Source organism: Desmodus rotundus, chromosome 8 (genome assembly GCF_022682495.2).
Source record: "Desmodus rotundus isolate HL8 chromosome 8, HLdesRot8A.1, whole genome shotgun sequence".
Lineage (NCBI taxonomy): Eukaryota > Metazoa > Chordata > Mammalia > Chiroptera > Phyllostomidae > Desmodus > Desmodus rotundus.
In genome coordinates this window covers 107,719,822-107,740,298 of record NC_071394.1, presented here as the reverse complement: position 1 = coordinate 107,740,298, position 20,477 = coordinate 107,719,822, and the positions used below count along the sequence as shown (strand labels likewise).

General features: G+C 41.7%; 1 protein-coding gene across 6 annotated transcripts in view; it reads right to left on the bottom strand.

Annotated features, from left to right (window-relative positions):
• PIK3R4 (phosphoinositide-3-kinase regulatory subunit 4) overlaps window positions 1-20,477 on the bottom strand; it is a 60,747-nt gene that overhangs the window by 3,278 nt on the left and 36,992 nt on the right. For all 6 annotated transcript variants that reach the window (XM_024565800.4, XM_045199829.3, XM_024565801.4 and 3 more), the window contains 7 exons: window positions 19,915-20,116; window positions 17,782-17,969; window positions 16,824-17,034; window positions 14,414-14,579; window positions 7,533-7,697; window positions 4,169-4,380; window positions 2,327-2,458 (listed from right to left, as the gene is read on the bottom strand). In XM_024565800.4, the coding sequence (XP_024421568.2) occupies window positions 2,327-2,458; window positions 4,169-4,380; window positions 7,533-7,697; window positions 14,414-14,579; window positions 16,824-17,034; window positions 17,782-17,969; window positions 19,915-20,116 (1,276 nt within the window). The remainder of the gene's footprint in view (window positions 1-2,326; window positions 2,459-4,168; window positions 4,381-7,532; window positions 7,698-14,413; window positions 14,580-16,823; window positions 17,035-17,781; window positions 17,970-19,914; window positions 20,117-20,477) is intronic.

Here is a 20,477-nt window from a genome sequence, read left to right as displayed (position 1 = left end):
ACCGGCAGATCATTTCAAACAGAAAGAACAGAATGAGCAAGACCCAAAAACCTCTGCATGTTTTGGGGGAGCATGGGTAGTAGCTGGTCTGACTGAAGCACATCTTACTTAACAAGGAGGAGTGGGAGAGGAAGGCAGAAAGAGGAAAGAAGGGCGAACACAGATTACACAAAAGGCAGCTGCAGGCCTGGGAGAGGTGGACATTATCCCTATTTTTGAGCAGGGGGAGTGATGATACCCCAGGCTTCATTCATATTAATCGAACCACCAATATTTACTGTGAGACAGTCATTGTCCTAGGCACTGAAGAAAAAAAGGCAAACAATTCCAAATAATTTTGTTTCATGGCATCCCAAAGGGGACAACAAACCACAAATATGCAAAGGCTGTGAAGGAGAAATGTGCTTTTTGTTCAAGGAAAGAGCCAGGAGGCCAGCCTCGCTGGGGCAGACTGAGAGGGGAGATGAGCAGAAAAGGGGCAGCTGTGCCGTCACGTCCACTCACCACTCTAAGGCTGACCCACGTGAACCACATCAATAGGGTCCTGTGACCTCTAGCTTCTAGGTGATTCTGGCCTGTAGTAAGCTAACTGACTCCCCCCAAATAATCAAGTCCTTGTCTCTGGAGCCTGTGGATGTGATTTTTCAGATGTGATCAAGGAGCTTAAGACAGAAAGCAGGGGTTTATCCTGGATGGCCCAAGTGGCCCCTAGATGCAAACACACGTGCCTCACAAGAGGGAGGCAGACGTGACAGCCGCAGGAGGCGATCTGCCCACAAAGCACGATGCTGTGGTGCTGGCTCTGAGGACGGAAGAAAGGGCCATGCGCCACGGCTCACAGCTATAGGAGGGGGAAAAGGCAAAGGAATGGATGCTCCCCTAGATCCTCCACAGGGAATGTGAAGCTACTACCACCCTGACTTCAGTTCAGCGAGACTCATTTCAAACTTCCGGCCTCCAGTACTGTTAGAGAATAAACCTGTGTTGTGTTAAGCTACCAAGTGTGTGGTAATTTACTACAATAGCCACAGGAAATTAACATAGTCCTACGGAGGCCCCAGTAAGAGATCCAGGGATGGAGGAAAGTCAAGTCAGTGACTGCATCCCTCGCCTCGAAATCATGGCTCCTCCCACGATGGCCTTCTCCTTTCAACTTCCAAATTCCAGTCACCACCTCCCTGCCTTTCTACTGCTAATCTGCTGGTACCAGTCCTGACTTACTGTGTGATCTTTTATGATGCCCTGCACCCACACCTTTGTAATAGTTCCTTTGAAAATAAATCCTCCTCAAACGACCCTCCCTTGGGTATACCACCTGTTTCCTGTTGGAACCCTGACTGATAAAGGTCAGAGGCAGCAGGGGCACATCTCAAAGCCTCTGGGCCACAGAGAGGAGTTTGGCGGTTACTTAGAATGAGAAGCCACTGGAAGGTCCTGAGCAGAAGAAAGAACAGTGTTAAGAGGTAAGGATAAAAGCAGGGGTTCCAAGGACACTGCATGAATAGGAATGGAAGATTAAGGAGGTTTGGACTAGGCAGAGAGTGATGGAGACAGTAAAAAGGGGTCAGATTCTGAACCTATTTTAAATTAGGATATACATGACTGGCTGGTGGACTGGAAGTGGGCTAAGAAAGAAAGAAAGAAGAATCAAGCACAACACAAGGATGCCCTCTGCGCGCCTAGCATTACAGAGCTGCCATTTCCTGAGTGGACTATGTGTATGAGAAGGGACCTAGATCTGAGAGGACCATGGAGGGAAACCTAAGACTAATGCGACCTATATTTATCAAGCACTAATTCTGCCCCGGGCTACGTGCTTTATATGTGTTATCTCAAATTCTTACAACTCTGCTTGGTAAATATTTTTAACCACATTTTGCAGATAAGGAAAGTGAGTTTCAAAGACCTACCCAAGCGTCCTGCCCAAGAATCTGTACAAGAAAATCTGAATGCCCAATGAGGGGAGGGAAGGGAAAGGAAGCTTGCCAGAAACAGATCAGTAAGAAATGGCAACTGACAAGGAGTCTCTGAGATTTCTAGGAAGATGGTGGCAGCTTAAAAAAAATATGGATATAAGAGAAAGAAACCAATGGAAGGGGAGAGGGCGGCAGACAGGAACAGAACGTGATGTGGTGACTGATGGGATCACTTTGAAACATAGTAACGATGAAATGACAGTGAGATATCAATGGTGGGAACTTCCATAATCAAAACAGAACAAAATCAAACACTCTGTTCATATGTAAAATAAAAATGCTAACGAGGACAGGGTATTATGCACTAAGAAAATCTCCCAACACATGAAAGCCAGCCAGGGTGAATGTACCTGCGATCACCCAGGACTGATACAGAGGGTGCATTGAGAGGCGTCTGATCCGAGCCCTGGAAGGATGGCAGTGACTGGAAATTGGCAACTGGAACCTCATATCCCAACAAGCCATGGTTCCACTGCTTGTACCTTAAAGGGGAAAAAAGGCCAAAAAAAAAAAAATTACCGTCTAATAATTAAAGCATATTAAGGTATATTGATACAAATAGTAAAAAGCATTAGCTTTGTATGAAGCTGAAAGACTTGGTTCTCAAAAAGGTGTCTCCCAGTTTCAAACAGCACCTTTAGTTACTAAAGAACAAAGAGATAACAAAGAAATAACAAAGTACTTATCACAACACTACTACTGAAGTGTCTAGAAGTGTCTAGAAGTGTCTAACAAATGTGAAATTGAAAATGAATAATTCATTAATTACTGACACACTCATAGATTGCCAAAGGCACCCACAAAGAAAAAAAAAAAAAGAAAGAAAAAGAAACCCCACAAAATCTAGAGAAAATACAAATTGAATTTGATGCTCAAAATGTTCAGAAGCCCTCAATAACCAGAGATGTTCTACTGGCATTCAATGATCATTTTACCAATCCCAAAGTGGCAGACAGCTTCGTAGCTATCCCCAGATTCAGTCATTTCCATGGGCCCTTTTCTGTAAGACATTCTGGGGAGAGGTATGGGTGTCCACTCACAGCAGAAACTGGAGTGAGTCCCTGCACATCTGCCCACGACAACTCGAACCCCACGGACAGAATGCCCCCCAGCCCAAAAGAAGGGTGTCCACCCTACTGCTCGACAGCCAGTCCTGACAGGGGCGCAGAGCACATTCTTGTGCCGGCCACCAGTGCCCAGGGACGGACGGGGGTGGGGAAAGACAAAAGAGGCAGCGGGGTCCCTCTGTCTGTCACCCCGGCCCACTCTAGGACAATGGCTCAAATAGCCACAGGTGGTATTGGCTGCCCTCCTCCAAGCTGGTCAGGGTGCCCGAGAACATTCACTGCCTTTTGCTAATATGCTAAGTGGGTAATATCTACTCTTCTAGGCCTGGCATTAAATCTCCTCGTACCTGTGCAGTTTATTCACACAAAAGGCAAAAAATGATGCCTTCCATGTAAGCTCTATAAAAATAAAAGGCAGATATTAAACCATCATAAATGCAAGTTAGGGAACCTTGAAAATTTAAGCAAAATGTAAGCACTCTTCTGAAAAAGTACCAAATGGGAAAAAAAGTAAGATGTACCTTCTCAAGGAGCAGGTTCAACACCCTATGGGGGAAAAGTGTGAAACGGAACCAGAGGGAAGAAGCAAGATCACATGGTAAATCTCCAGCCTTTGCGGAAAAGGAGGGAGGAAGGAATGACAAGGCAGGAAAATCACCATTTGGCTCCTCTCCTGTCCTAAGCCAGGGACAGATGCTTTCGCTCATTAAACCCTCACAGCAGCCCTCGAGAGGGTCGCCCTGCTTGAAGATGAGGACACCGAAACTTGGAGGAGGTGAGTAGTGCCTGAGGTCACGGGAACACGAACCGAGTCCACCTAAACCGAAACGCTCTCATTCCTAAGCCACGCCTGCTGCCTCCCTGGCAGAATGAGAGAATGCCAGCAAATTGATCACTATAATGGGCATAAAGAGGCTCTTTTAAGAACAAAGAGAAAAAGGAAATTATTTCATGCAGTGGGATACTAATTTCACTCTTCCAAATCTGTTTTATAATGAATAAAACCTAAATTGCAAGCGATTATAACATAATAGTTATGAAGAAAAAGGAAAAAAGCGTTCACAAGAAGGCACCTCCAGACATTAACGGCATTCGAAGCTTAGACAGCGGTTTGGAACAGCGTACCGATGCAGAGCCAGCACTGGTAGATGTCCACAGCGAAGGAAGTTATGAGGCCCGCCTTCAAGTCATGCTTCAGCGTCCACGCATTGCTTGAAGACCTGAGGTCCCAGCCGACCAGAGAGCCATTCACAGTAGCATAGGCCAGGACGGACTGCGCCCCAGAGTTGAAGTGATGCATGTCCACGACACAGCCGTCCTCCTTCTGGTCCAGGGTTCTAAAAAAATACACAAAACCAAAGGCAAACACTTTTCCGGTCACCGAAAACATACCACCGGTCTCCATTAAGATGAATCTATAATCTGATCATGGTCAAGAAATCAAAACTCTGCGGTCCGTCGGGACAACGATAGAGAAGGGATTCTTTAAAAATCATTTTAAACTTACAGAAGAGATGCAAAAACAGCACCCTGAATTGCTATACATCCTTCACCCAGCTCCGCCTATCGTAATACCTTACAAAACCACAGCCCTTTCATCGAAACTAAGAAATGAACGTTGGTACAATCCTGGTACAAACCATATTAGGGTTTGCTCAGCTTTCCACTTGTGTCCCTCAGCGGTTCCAGGATCCAAAGCAAAATACCACGTGGAATTTAGCTGTCATGCCTGCTTGGTCTCCTCCACTCTGACAGTCCCTCGGTCTTTCATTTTATTTCCTGACCTTGTAGAAGACTGCTAGTGGGTTACCTTACAGAATGTCCCTCAGTGTGGGTTTGCCTCCCGTGTTCTCAGAGACTGAGTTTATGCCTTACGGGGAAGGAGACCAGAGAAGTGACAAGCCCTTCTCCGGGCACATGTGAGTGAGTACCTGATGTCAGTGTGTATTATTGGTGGTGTTAACCTCAATCATTTGTTCAAGGTGGTGTCTGCCTGGATTCCCCACTGCACCTCGCTATTTTTCCATTTATAACTACTCAATATTCAAGAGAAATGCTGGTGGTGACTTTCTATTCTCTCATTCCTTCTACACTTACAGGTTAGAGTTCTTCTATAAGGAAGAGCTGTCCCTTCTACAGTAATTTATTTGTTCATTTACTTAGTTATATCAGTATGGAATCATGGATATTTACATTATTCTTTGAGGTATTACCCAATACTATTGATCTTTTTAGAATTTAGATATAGTGAAATTCACTGTCTGTAGTGTAGTTCTGTGCGTAGCAACCCTATGTGCAAAACGAGAATTTTTAGTAGGAAACAGTTAGCCATTTACCCTCTACCACAGAACCACAGAGAACTCACACCCCCAAATTATCCTGAGCAGCCCCTTTGTAGCCGACCCTATCGCAGCCTGTGGCAACCCACTGATCTGTTTTCCTCTTTATAAGTTTATGTTTTCCAGAATTCCATATAATTGGAAATACACAATATACAGCATTTTAGGTCTGACTTCTTCCATTCAAACAAAAAGGGTTTTAAGATTCAACAGCATCAAAAAAGGATTTTTTGATGTTGTTGATTGAGTTAATAGTGTACTCCATTTTATTACTGATAATAAAAGTAACAAAATAACACTGATTCCTTTTTATTCCTTTTTATGTACTAGTCCATTATATGGGTATAACTGTTTTTAAGCTTAGGCATATTAAACCAAAAAGAGTATCAGACTTACTGGCCAGCCTCCTTTATCAATATGTATCATGCTTTTGCACACACTGGTTTAGTTTTATCTCTGCAAACACTAATTTAGTTTTATCTCCTACATCAAGAGTCAGCAAACATTTTTTGTAGAGTCAGACAGTAAATATTTTAGGCTTTGCAACTCATATATGTCTCAATTCATGTTTAACAACCTTTGAAAATTCTTAGTTTATGGGCCATACTGCAAGCTTAGTTTGCTGATCCATCTTAGATATATATAATATAAATAATTATATTCACAAACATTCTAATATGAACTATATCCCCCTAAAGCAACGATGAAAGTCCAAATGCCAAATACAGTGTGAAATGGCGTCACCAACTCTGATTACTAAGAGCCATGATCCCAGCTGACCGACTGACCGAGGCAAACAGAGAAAGGAGCCCTGGGTGTCCCTGGAGCACATGGCCGCAGCCAGGCCCAGTGCCACCTGAACATCCTGCCCCGGTCTCCCCACCCAGGAGCCGGTGTGCGCCTGGGGAGCGAGCAGACTGGGCGGAGAGGCTCCCAGGCACGGATGAGCATGTCCATTCGCGTGTCCTGCCTGCACAGCCAGCACACGACACATTTTGCCAACAGCCCTTTGTTAATTTACATGGAGCTCAATACGTATCCCGCTGTACATTGCTGTCACCCTCGGCTGAAACAATTTTAAAGAAAACTGGCAGATAACAGTTGTAGTTAAAGGCCGTATATAATATGTCCTGGATAAAAGCTGCCCAAATCTGTTTAGTGAATGTGTCAAAAACAACACATATTTTTAATTGAAAAGGCAAAACAAGTAAACATACAAACAAATAATAAAAACCTTGGTAATCCAACAAACATCTCTTTCCACCTCGGTTACACCAATGGCCCTGACTTATCATCCACTTAACTCTACGCGTCTGCTCATTCTGCTCCCCCATGGGGTCCACCACCTCTGCCTGCCATGCCCGACTTTGCTGGCTGGTTCACATCTGCCCTCATCTCCTCCAGGCCTTCTTTCTACGAGCTGTCTCCCCCTCCCTGTGACGTGGCGCATCATCACGCTGCACCAAAATCATCCGTTCACTGGTCTGTTTCTCCCACTAGACTAGGTCCCGAGAGAGCAGAACATGCTACTTGTCTTTGGAATCCTCTGTGTGTAGCAGCACACTGGTCAGCTGAAAAACCATTCTGCTTTATCTTTAAATACCCTACCTTGTCAGTGTCTAATCTGTAGGCAACCGCGATATGTAAGTAATGAAGGAGATTTTTAGGTGAAACTAGCCAGTATTGTCTTTTTCAATGATAAGCTAATCATGTGAAGAAAGCTACACTCCATGTTCCCATCAACTTCAGAGGTTTTAATGCCAAGTGACAAACTGCTGAAAACATTTGAGTTTTCTTTAATGAAGAACATTCATGTTCTCAACATCAGCCAGCCAGAGCTCTGCTTTTACTTGAGACAGAAACTGTAACTGATAATTAGATTATTCAGACACTCCAGACTGGGATGAGCCCCAAGTTCAAAGTTGTTCTTCTGATCTTTTGACAAACTGGCAGAAAATAAAACATGCAGACATAGTTTTCTAAAACCAACTACATGTGGTAGATCTGAGTTGGAAACACAGCTTATTTCATGTGCTTAAAAAAAGAAGTGCGACGCAATGAGCCCTAAATTGATTCAAACTACATTGGAGAGGGAGGGTTAAATTACCTAGCACACTAAATGCAGTTTAAAAACCACAGAAGACAGATACCTGCTTTGTAGAGGATGAATTTTAGGAGACTTGGGCAGCTTAGAAGCCTCAATTCCAAGCAGCTGGACAGCACCGTTGTCGGACGCTACGGCCAAGTAGTGAGAGCCCTGGCAGAATGTGAGGGTCTTGACGCGTCCTCCAATTCGGCTGTAGGTAAGAATGGATCTGCACAAAAGGAAAGTGGGATTGCATTTCTGAAAGGCCACAGGAGCATTATTACTGCTGTTATTAAATAAATATCCTCGTGACTATTAACAAAAAAATTACTACTTCTGAGGTCCATTACATCGCCTTACAAAAACTCCCCTCAACCGCACTGCTACCAAACTGCCTTTTCCTCTGGTACTTTCGATCAGCCATCTTCACACCGTCTCCCCCATCACAGGAAGGCTGTCCATCCTCCTTTCCAACTGCAGCTCCTGTGCTTGTGGTCCTGACCCAGTTCTCCTTCCACTCCTGCAATACCTTACACCCTGCTCACACACCCTTTGGTGACTCTCTGATCCCTCAGACGCAGCCTGGCACAGCAGGAAAACCCCTGGATGGAGGCAAAGAGCTGAGCCCACTACTGACTGACTATATGATCTCGGTCAAGCTACTTAACCTACTCTGTGACTCAGTTTACCCCTGTGTACAGGCCATACTTTTTCTTTGCTTTGCTTGTAAATTTTTGTTCAAAACTGGACATTCTAATTAATATGTATCAACTTTGGAAATAAAATTCCAATGTTGTTGCTATTTATTTTGTGACTGCCCTGTACTAAGTGTATATAATGCCTGTATTCTTTCTAATGAGTGGCCTCTGAAGTCTTTGTTCAGATAGCTTAGTTGTCAGCTAACGACTGGTCGACTTTTCTTTGCACGCCTTGAGCTGAGTGTCCCTTTGTGGAGGCTCTGTGTGTCTGTGTTGTGGCACAGCTTGAGCAAAGCAGTTTCCAACTCTGCCTTACCCCTCATGTCCTGCTTGCACGGAGTCTCAAGATCAACCAGAGGTGGGAATCAGTTCTTTCTCAGGCATGTGCACAACGCTGCATGGGCAAGTGGCCTTACAGACGACCACGGATACATCAAAATTTTCAAAGGCCCCTATGCATCTCATCCCCTAGTCCTTCCTTTTAGATTTTTTTGTGAGCCTCTTGTTAGCTACAACTGGGAATGCCACCTCAAGCAGATGCAATGTTAAATGAAGAGCATTGATAATTTCAACACATGTCCCATGGATGGAGTTTTTCTCAAAACACAAGGGACAGGTCAGATCAGATCAAAAAAGATATACCTGGAGAATGGAGGTTTTCAGCCAGCTGTTAGAAAGGTCAAATAGTGACAAGGCCCTGGGGCTTCGGGGACTTCCAAGGACTTATCACCCCTTGAGTGGCTACTGAACTGCTTGTTTTTATGGCTGCTGTAGTTGTGGGACGGTCAGTTTTCAAAAGCTACTGCAGAGCCTGGTAGCTTGGTAGAGGGGATGAAATTTAGGACCACATGACTCGCTGTCCTGAGAATCAGCTGTTTTCCTTACATAACATTCCGGATTGATGCAGGACTTTAGTTAATTTACAGAATGCTGAAAAAGTTGATTTGGGTAGTTTTTGCTAGTGTACTCATTGTTTGTTGTGGAGGAGGAGATTTTTGGAAGTCCTTACTGTAATTCCAAAAACAGAAACCCTACATGCGCTTCTTAAACCTACTTTTTATATTTCATATGAAAAAATTTATTTCTACAACATCAGTTTTATACTTGCACAATAACTTATTTGTCCCATTTCACTCCTGCTAAACCTTTAGTTTGCCTCTAATTTTCTACTATTACAAAGATAATCTCAACAGCTTTAAAACTGAACCTCTGAGTTTGTTCTTAGTTATTTCCTTAGGATAAGGATTCCTAGAGGCTTAGGGTGTATACTGGCAAAAGCCCTTCAGGGATGATGGATGCATCAGCTATGTATGTCCCACCAAAGGCACTGTATGAGCATGCTCAAAACTTTACTAGGTTTTCATGCTACTTGGCTTTTTGATTGCATTACAGAGCTCCCTATAAGTCCTTTTCTTAAAAATCTCTCTTTGTTGCAGTCTAAAGTAACTTAAATGGCTGCTTCACTTTCCTTTTCTAACCCCTCTTTTCCCATTCTCAAAATTCAATTTCCTAAGGCTCAGATCTCAGGACTTCTCAGGTCGTTAAAACCCTTTGTACTCCCTTTTCTTCAGAGTAGCCGTACAACCCAAACACTTCACCTTTAAGCACTACTAGTGAGTCTAAAATATGTAACCCTAAACCTGATAACTTTCTTGCACACCCCTCAATTGTTTCAATTCTTCATTGGGCCAAAGCTCCAGTTAAATATTTTACCATCAAATTTAGTACGTACCAAATGCACCAATTTCCCTAAAACTGAAAAGCTAAATGAGTCAACAATAAGGTAGAAGAAGCATATATGGAAAATATAATCTAGAATACAATAAACTATTAAGTTGAAAAACCTACGTGAAAGTTAAACAGCAATTTTTCAAGAAGCAGTCTTTAAGGGACAAACTAAAGGTATAACTCAAATAAAAAAAGAAGAGCCGAGATTAAGGTGACTTAAATCACCAATCATAATTCAATTAGAATATTAGGAGTGGGAACGGGGTAGTTAGTCAGCCAACGTAACACATGGGGGAAAAGCCTCAGTAGTCAGAATGTACCAGTAACATTTCCTAAGAAAACACAGTTTTACTGCGCGATCCCAGCCACCTGCTGTTTCCCACTTGGTTCTAGCAGTAATAATGGCCTCTTCCTCCACTCATCAGTTCATGAGAGCGTGCGATAAAAGCAACACATTCTGTTCCCTTCCCCTCATCCCCTCCCTGGACCTGGAACAAAGCACCTTCATGCCAAGGCCTATTGCACTTAACAGCAAGAACAGGTGTGAATGGCAAATCAAGAGAGCAGATGCATCCGGGGAAATACAATCTCCTAATCATCATACAAACTTCCCCTGTACAGTCAGCTAAGTTACCACGTTTCCTGGGAAGCACTGTCTGAAACGTAACACTTAGACACCACTGTGTAAATATGACCTGGCTCTGTGGTAAAAACCCTTTGGGAATTAACAAGTGAGGTTTTGCACAGCTAACAGATGATCCCATGCTTACTTGAGAAGTTTATTCGTGTCAATGAAATTTATCCTCCTAAATAAAAGGTACAATGATTGCAAATAGTGATGAAAATAACAAAGACCATTTGGAAGGTAATTATCAGAAGAGATGTTTAAAATACTTTTTAAAATGCTAGTAATGGTGGGGAAGATATTTTTCAATGGCCGTAAGGAGGGAGGAGGCAGGGACTGCCTGCTGAGGAGCACGAGTGGAACATTCTGCTGTGATGCTTGTGTTCTGTATCTTTAGAGCAGTGTAAGTTGCATGGGTGTATTTGTCAAAACTCGTGGAGTGCTTCCCTTAAGATCTATGTACTTCATAACATGGTGCTGAGCTCCAGTTTAACGATATGCGTGCTGGGTTTTAGGGGAAGTGTACTAGTGTCTACAACGTACTCTGAAATATTTTAAAAAGATGAATTGATAGGAAATTATTAATTACAGAATCTGTGTGACAAGTCTATGGATGTTCACTGTGAGACTCCACTTTTCTTGCAGGTTTGAAAATTTCATAATAAAAGGCTGACAAAAAATTGCTACACAGAGCCAGGATTCTTTTAACATTTTCTTATTTATGTTCTCACCAATGTAATGCCAAAAGAGAATGATATGGAAACAATAATTAATCATGATAAAGTACAGAGTCTTTAAAAAAAAACTAACAGCATAAAATTGTATCTGACTAGTAAGGGGTATACTTTTAGTTATCAAAGTTATTTGATGATTTTGTGGTAAACTATGGTCAATAAAATGATAATAAGAAAAGCACCAGAGATTTCCCACACCATTTTGGATACATGAGACTCAATTTTAATTTCTACGAGTTTTCTTTTCAGACCCAGACCAAACTAGGCACAGAATATGAATATGGTAAAGCTGATGGAAACAGGGGAACTGGGGAAGGCAGGTGGGGGGGCCAACGGACTGTCGAGTAAGGACATGACTATAAAGTAGTAGAAATCTAAAATACTTCTTTTGATAATTACACTTATCAAAATCACATCATGTAAATGGTAATGGAAAAAATACAATAAAAAATTAAACTATTATCAAACAAGCAACAGCCAGCCTCAGTGAGCTCCCCCAGCCCTTGTACCTCTTGCTAAGTGGCCCCAGACCCGTCATGAGCAGCAGCCAGCCTAGGTTTCCAGTTTGGCTTTGCTTGGGAATCTCCTCACCCAGCACAAGCAGTAGCCATCTCAGACTGCTTTATAGCCCAGGCAAGGTGGCCCTGGGCAGAACACATGTGGGAGTTGACCTTGGCCTACACCACCCAGGAAACCTCCAGCGTGCACACCCAGTGGACAGCGACAGACCATGTCAAAGCACCACCACCCTTGCCCCACATAGCTGATCCTCCACGGAGTGGGGAGGCTGGTGGTCAGTGGTCACAGTCAGTCCTTGCAACTGACCGGCCTGGGTAAATCCCTCCCACTGAACTGCCAACAGCAATCAAAGCCCAACTGCCAGAAGAGGGTGTACTCAGCCAACATTAAGGGCGCACCTCGAGTACGCAGTTTCCGTGATAGGGGAGGTTGTGCCACTGGACCCTATAGGACACCTACTTCATTAGGCCACACTACCAAGACACGGAGCCGAAGCAGCTCCACCTAATACACAGAAACAAACACAGGGAGGCTGCCAAAATGAGGAGACAAATACGGCCCAAATGAAGGAACAGATCAAAACTCCAGAAAAAGAACTAAACAAAATGGAGATAAGCAACCTTATCAGAAGCAGAGTTCAAAACACTGGTTGTAATGATGTTCAAGGAACTTAGTGGGGACCTCAACAACATGAAAAAGATCCAGGCAAAAGTGAAGGATACACTAACTGAAATAAAGAACAATTTACAGGGAGACAACAGGAGAGTGGAGGAAGCCGAGAATCAAATCAATGATTTGGAACATAAGGAAGCAAAAAACAACCAATCAGAACAACAGGAAGAAAAAGGAATCCAAAAAAATGGGAAGAGTGTAAGCAGTCTCTGGGACAACTTCAGAGGTCCAACATTTGCATCATAGTAGTGCCAGAAGGAGAAGAGAAAGACCTAGAAATTGGAAATCTATTTGAAAATATGAAAGAAAATTTCCCTAATTTGGTGAAGGAAATAGACATGCAAGTCCAGGGAGCACAGAGTCCCACATGAGATGGATGCAAAGAGGCCCACCCCACGACACAGAATTAAAATGCCAAAAGTTAGAGATAGAGAATCTTAAAAGCAGCAAGACAAAAGAAGTTAGTTACCTGCAGGGAAGTTTCCATAAGACTGCTAGGTGATTTCTAAAAAGAAACTTTGCAGGCTAGAAGGGACTGGCAAGAAATAGTCAAAGTCATGAGAAGCAGGGACCTACAGCCAAGACTGCTCTACCCAGCAAAGCTATTGTTGAGAATCAGAGGGCAGATACAGACCTTCCCAGTCAAGAAAGAACTAAAGCAGTTCATCATCACTAAACCATTATTATATGAAATGTTAAAGGGACTTATTTAAGAAAAAGAAGATCGAAACTATGAACAATAAAATGGCAATAAATATGTATCAATAATTGAATCTAAAAAACAAACTAAGCAAACAAGAAGAACAGAGACAGAATCATGGATATGGAGAGCATTTTGATGGTTGCCACCTGGGACAGGGTATGGGGGAATGGAGGAAGAGGTGAGGGGACTAAGAAGTACAAATAGGTAGTTACAGAATAGCCATGGGTATAGGAAATGGAGTAGCCAAAGAACTTATGTGCATGACCCATGGACATGAACAGGTGTGAAGATTGCCTGAAGGAGTGGTGGGTCCTGGGTGGAGGGGGGCAAGGGTGGAAAAATTGGGACAATTGTAATAGCATAATCAATAAAATAAAATTTTAAAAAGACAGAAAAAAAAGTACATCGTGCATATTTAAAGATTTTGTTATTTCAAGTCATAAATCATCTCCACGTCAACCATAACAGTGATGCAATGGTAGTATGTATTTTCCTTGCATAGCTAGCCATTCCCTCGGTTTTTGACTTTTCTCTTGTTTGTACTTCATCTAATCCATTCAGCAAACCAGGCTGGCTCTACTATCAAAATATACCCAGAATCTGATCATTTCCTAGAATCTCCAGCTCTTGCTTAAATTACTGTAAAGGCCTAACAGCTTCTGTCCAGTCCCTCTTCAGTCTATTCTCAACAGTCTAATTCAGATCAGGCCTCTCCTCTGCCTGGAACCCTCCACAGGCTCCCACCACCCTCAGAGTAAAAGTCAAAGTCCTTTACAGCAGCCTAAGAGGCCCTGCATAATCTGGCCCCTCCTGTTCACTCTGCCCCAGCCACACAGACCTTCCCAATGTTCCTCAAACACGCTAAACGTCTTCCTACCTCGTGGCCTATGAAATCCCTGTTTCCTCTGCCTGGAAGGCTTTTCCCCAAGATATCCATCCGCATGGTTCTCTTCTTTGCCTTTTTCAGGTCTTTCCTCAAATGACAGTCTCTCTCTGGCCCACCTATTTAAAATTCTACCTCACTGCACCCCTATTGCATTCCCTTTCTTTCCTGCTGTATTTTTCTCCATAACACTTTTACCATCTAACATAATGTAAGTTTTACTTACACTGTTTATTGTCCATCACCTCCCACATAAAAGATGTTTTTGTCCAGTTCTCTTTGCTGTATCCCTGGCACCTAAGACAATGCCCGTCACACACAGTGTGAACAACCAGTAATGTGTTAGCCTGATGAATGAACGGACTCCCCTAGGCATATTTCACCTGGTAGTCGTGGTCTTCCCCTCCATCTTTTGACTGTTCCAGATTTTCACTGTCCCATCATTTGAACATGTTGCAAAGAGCGAGTGTTCATCAGAGACTCGAATTCGATTCACAGCAGATTTGTGTTCATGAAGATGTGCAACTAGCAGCCCTTTAGGACGCCACCCTGAGAAAAAGCAAAGAAGTGTATCTTTATAAATACAATCTTTCCCTCCCCGCCCCCCCCATAACCAACAACCATCATGAGAATAATGGTAAGAATTAAATAAAAAGTACCGACAGCCACCGCAGAGTGGTTTACCAGACCATGACAGACACTGTTATCAGGACATCCAAGATAACAATTAAGTGTTGCTCAAATAGCTTCAGAAAGACCCGAGTCCTTCTCTAGTGTCTGAGAAGGCACAACAGTCACTTACTACCCAGAAAAGAACTGACTAACTGCTCAGTAGCAGGATGTAATGACTATCCCGACCTAGAGAAAACCGGATGCTCGGAAGGCAGCCTGAGCCTGGAAGCCTCAAAGGCCCAGACCCACCGTACCAAAAATGTCTGGCCTGAGGGTACTTACGCAAACTCTATGAGCTTCAAGTGCCTCAAATGTAAAAGGAGGGGCATATTATTTAAACCGAAATGTCACCACAATAAATGAGAGGTATAAAGAGTCTAACATTGTCCCAAGTCCACGGTGAACACCCAAGGCTCATTTCCTCTCTACCTGCAATCATTTATTCTATGGGACCAACATGTTAATATAAATGGTATTATAAATTACAGCCTCAGAATGCCCATGGACTTTCTAGTACTTTATGACATCTATACCCTTCTGTTTTATTATACATTTTTGTGTATGATTAATTTCCTCTAGTAAATAATAAATTCCCTGAAGCCAAGAGACCATGTCTTATCCATTCTGAATTATTCACAATATTCTAGCACATAACTGTCTTTAAGGTCTGATAAATAAAATTTTAATTAAGTATAACATTGAATCATATTTAATATTAATCAGTTTTAAAACCACACAGAAAGCTATACTGAAGATCATGCCATATTAGGAGTTAGCACTGTGCCTAGTTAAGTAATCCTATCATTTTAGGATGAAATTATTTTTTACCAAGAAAAATAACTGAAACCAATACTGCTTCCAAACCTGGCTTACTGTAAGGTAAAAAATACAATGTTTCCCATTGGACTTCTAGCCCACATGTTTAGGAAGAACACCCGCACATGATTTTTAAGGAGGATATGATGGATTTGAAAATGACCAAAAATACTTTGCCGTGAAGTCTAGATAATCTCCCAGGCTGAACACTTCCCTCTAGAGAAAATCAATTTCACACAACCACTCAAGTGTGGAAAGAAAAAAATTAAGAGCCCCACAGTCACTGCACAATTCTTGAACCACGAAATTTGACACCTTTTCTGTGATCACTATGTAAAATGCATAGCTCCACTTAAGGATAAAATGCCACTTAAAAAGACAGATTCGGTCATCAAATAAAGCAGACAGTTTGCGGTCAACTTTTTTTTTTTAAAGCAGGGTTGGTAAATAATACTGAACTGTATTACAGAAACAACTGAAATATTCAAGGACATTTATTTTGATAAGAAAACTTATGTGACTTGACAGGCCACTTACTACTTAATATTTTCTAAATCTTTAAACCACTCGTCTTCACAAGCATTCTCCCTGAGTTCACAACAGAAGCCATGGAAATTCACAGAATTTTTAAATCTCTACACGTAAGCCCATCATGCATTTCTCCTGTTTTCAAGATGAATTTTTATTATTAACATCTATACATAGAAACTCATTAAAATGTTTTTCAAAATCTGCCAATCTAATATCAAAGACTAACCACCACATTAAACCAGGCAAGTCTGTCGACATAGCTGAGCCACTTTGTCATCTGCAATATCTCTAAATTTCTTTTAAATCTTCTCAGAATACAGGAGTGTTTCCCCAAAATCTTAATGTGGATAATCGTTGAATGGTAGGGATATTGGTGACTTTGTTCTCTTTTCAAAGTACCCATGGTTTTCTAATTGTTTTTACTTTTATTAAAAAGAAAATTAAGAGGTTAATCCCTTCAGATATTAGAAGTTGAAGTTTACTCCAAGAAGCCTGGTGACACCCACTGAGAAAGCGGTGTGACATTAAGGCGGCAGGCGGAAACCTTACATGACAGGTGGGGAACGAGGACCACAGTACGCAGTCTCATAAACAAGGCGCTGCGAGTTGCCCCTACAGCTAAGAAGATCCACAAATAATGACTTCTTCTTCTCGGCTTCCAAAGCCACAGTGTGTTCTTACTTCCTGCGCCTGGTAGTTGATTATCAGGACCCTGCATTAGATTCTGGGCTTTGGCATGGGCTGAAACACAGCTCCCTAGCCATGGCACTTTACCGGGTGGTGGTGGTTTACTCTCCCACTCGGCGTTTTCCATCATCTGCTTAGCCACCCTCTCGGCGTTACACTGCTCCCGCTTCTGCTGGATGAGTTGCTGCAGCTCAGTTTTACAAGTTGTGATCCGAATCTGGTAGGTGGACGGTAAAATTGTACTACTTAAAACCTGTATTGCTGGTTTTCTACTTTGGACATTTGTCACTTCTGGAACCTGCAAACCAAACAGAATTACAGGTATTTATAGCAAAAGCAAAGTATATTTGATAATAACCTATATTCCTTTTATTCATTATATCAGCTTTTTGTCCTTATTAATGTGCCAATTTTTTTAATCCATTTAAATCCATGTTTTCCATGAAAACCTAGTTAAAATGAGGTTTCACCACAAATATTACATTTCCAAACATCTCCATTAAAAAAAGTTATCAGTGCAGCAATAACATTAAACAAAAATCCTCATTAAGTTAAGTAAAAAGAAGAAATCGAATTTTATACGTTTGTTCAGTTAACATTTTCATTTAAAATACGACTGGCTAGGGAAGAGTTACCTTAAATCACAAATTTACTTCACATACATCAAAATCATCATGACATTTTCACACATGGCCAACTTGGGACTTTTCTTCCCAGAAGTATTTTTGTCATTTTACAGATATAACTATGTTATATTAGAAGAAGAACAAAGAGAGATTTAAAAGGTTTGCTGCAGACTAATTATATACCCACAATTTCAGACCACGTTATTAATGAGTGCTCTAAAACAAGACCTTTCCGGTGCTTTCAATGCCTAGATTTCCTCTTGGCCGTCAAGTTCAACATACACCTGTCTTAAAAAGAAACAGCATCTCCTCGAGGACAAATCACTATATTGATTTTTCCAGTACAGTACACACAGCCTTTAAACATCCCAAATAGAATGGGACCGAAAGACAAAAGGACTATTGCCTGAGGACAGTACCTGTGGAGAAGTTGACAAGGGGACACAGATGCCAGCAGAGGACTCAGAACGAGGAGGCTTCCCAGTCTGGATCGCCTCCTGGTCACCCGCTTTAGGCAGGGCCTGTGGGATGTTCGGTGGTTCCAGTGACCCAAACATGCTTTTCCATTCTTCGTTTACATTTGAGTCTTGTTTCACATGTTTTCTAGCTATGGAAACAGATTCAGAATAGACTGAAGGAAGCCTCTAAAACCAGTACGTGCTTTTATTCCTTTTTTTTTTTGGTGGGGAGGACAGCAATGGACTTCCCATCCTGTTTGTCCTTTATGATCTCTAATTTCTTTATATTTCTGTAACAACCATTAACTCTCACTTCATCCCTAGGGCAGATGGAACAGATGCACTTTCAATGGTGTTAATAATTAGACTTAATTGCTTCCTAGTTTCCCAAGGCTAGCTCATTTCAAGTACCCATTTCATCTGAAGAACTAATAATGAAAAATTTTTCAAATGCCACTGAACACACTGCTAAATATGACCTATTTCTAGTATGAGTTACTTAGGAAAACAAAGTAAAAATAAAATAAAAAAATCAATTGATATACAGTTACCTCCTGACATAAACAGATGAGAAATCCTTTTTTTAATCATGTGATTACAAAAGGTATCTAAAGTAACACAAAGTTCTAGCATTACCAAAATATTACATGAATTACCCCCTAAGTTTGTATACCTCCTAACTATATAGTTTAATAATGCACTGTCATATTATTTTACAAAAATAACTTGCTTTTTCTATTTAACTAAATATGTTGAACATTTATTTCACCATTCCCCGATTAATGAACACTTCAATTATTTCCCTTTCCCCCCCCACTGAGAACACTATTATACACATTTCTTCACATGCATGTCAGTTTTTCTTAGGAGAAATTTCCAGAACTGAGAGTCAAAGAGTAGACATTCCCTTCTAACAAGAATATGCTCAATTTATAATCTCACCTACCGTGTACGGAATGTGTTTCCCGACATCCCTGCTGACACTAGGCGTCATCAGTCTCTGTGACACCTACAAGCAGTCACACAGGCAGAGGATGGCACTCCACTGTTCTAATTCACGTTTCTTTCTTTACCTTGCCAAACACAGGCATTTCTATTCTACCAATTGTGTGTTCAAGCCCTTCACTATTTTTCCTGTGTGGGTGCTTGCGTTTTTCTTATTAATCTATGAGTGCTTTACGTATTGTGAATGCAAACCACTGACAGTCGTAAATACTTTATCTCAAATTTAGCAGTTAGAAGTTTATTTGAAACATCATTTATCAGCTGATACTTGAACAGAGGGATTTTTAAAGTCATGTCCTCACAAGTGAGTGCCTCTCCAAAGAAGGTTACGGGAAAAAGACTTGAGATCTTGAAAACCTCCTACAATCAATGTCACTGTCGTCATTACAAGAGCTGACAGTTCTAAATCTCGAGGCCTCAAGTGGTTAAGGCTGCTCTGGTCTCCACACTCTTGTATTTCATTGTTAATAACAAGACTGTTTCTTTCAGTTCACTGGGCATGACTTCATAACAACGAACTAGAAAACAAAATTGCATTTTATACAGACTATTGGCTTTGGGTTAGAGTTCAAAGGATTAAAAAATAGAGCCCTGGCTAGGTAGCTCAGTTGGCTGAGCATCATCCAGATACACCAAAGCTGCAGGTTCATTTCCGGGTCAGGGCACATACAAGTAATCAACCAATGAATGGGTAAGTAAGTGGAACAATAAATCAATGTTTTGGTTTTTTCTCTCTCTCTAAAATCAACAAATTTAAAAAAATCATTAAAGAGGATTAAAAATAGAATTTCCTCTTCAACCGTACACCTCCACACAGAGGCAATGCTTTTATTACAAGGGCTTTGGAGTCAGGCTTTGATTTGAATCCTGATTCTGACACAGGCAGAGCCATGATTTTGGCAGGTTACTTAATTTCTTAACTGTTACTTCACTTCCTCACTTTTCCTCCCCCAAATCTCCCTGCTACCTAATGGAGTCACTCACTATATGAAAGTTCTGTATCTGAGATATGTGACTAAAGCCAAAAGCAGGTTTACGATACAACTAACACTACGTGCTAACCACACACAAACACACAAATGCACTAACCTCGCTTGTCTTCTGGTTCCTGTTTGGTTCTAACAAGGTCTACTTGCCTCCCAGTTATGCCCAAGGCTGCCAAGTCAATGACACCTTTCTGACTGCTGTCATGGAGATGGCTCTGGTCCACCATGTTGGCCTTTGCTTTGTTAGATTTCATCATGAAGTCTTTCAGTGCCAGCAGTTTGTCCTCCTCTTCCTCTGTCATTCCCTAAAACCAAATAAAACCACGTTATAGGCTATTTTTGCAAACAGTAACAATAGCCCTCGGAATGACTAACAACTGAAAGGTCACACCAATTTAAAATTCTAAGAGTCAGCACGGCAAAATGAAGCAGCAGCAAGAGAAAAGGAAACCACCAATACAGAACAACATCCCGCGACGCCTGTCTCCCAGAGCACACTCTCTCCGGCAGGGCACTTTCTACACTGTCTCGTGATCTACCTCTCAACTTTTTTCCTAAATGGGAGCACTCAAGTATAATTCATCTTCGAAATCTCCAAAGAACTGAATGCAGAGCCTGGTATCTAGCAGATCTTTTAATATATAACTTTAAATAAACAAACATTTC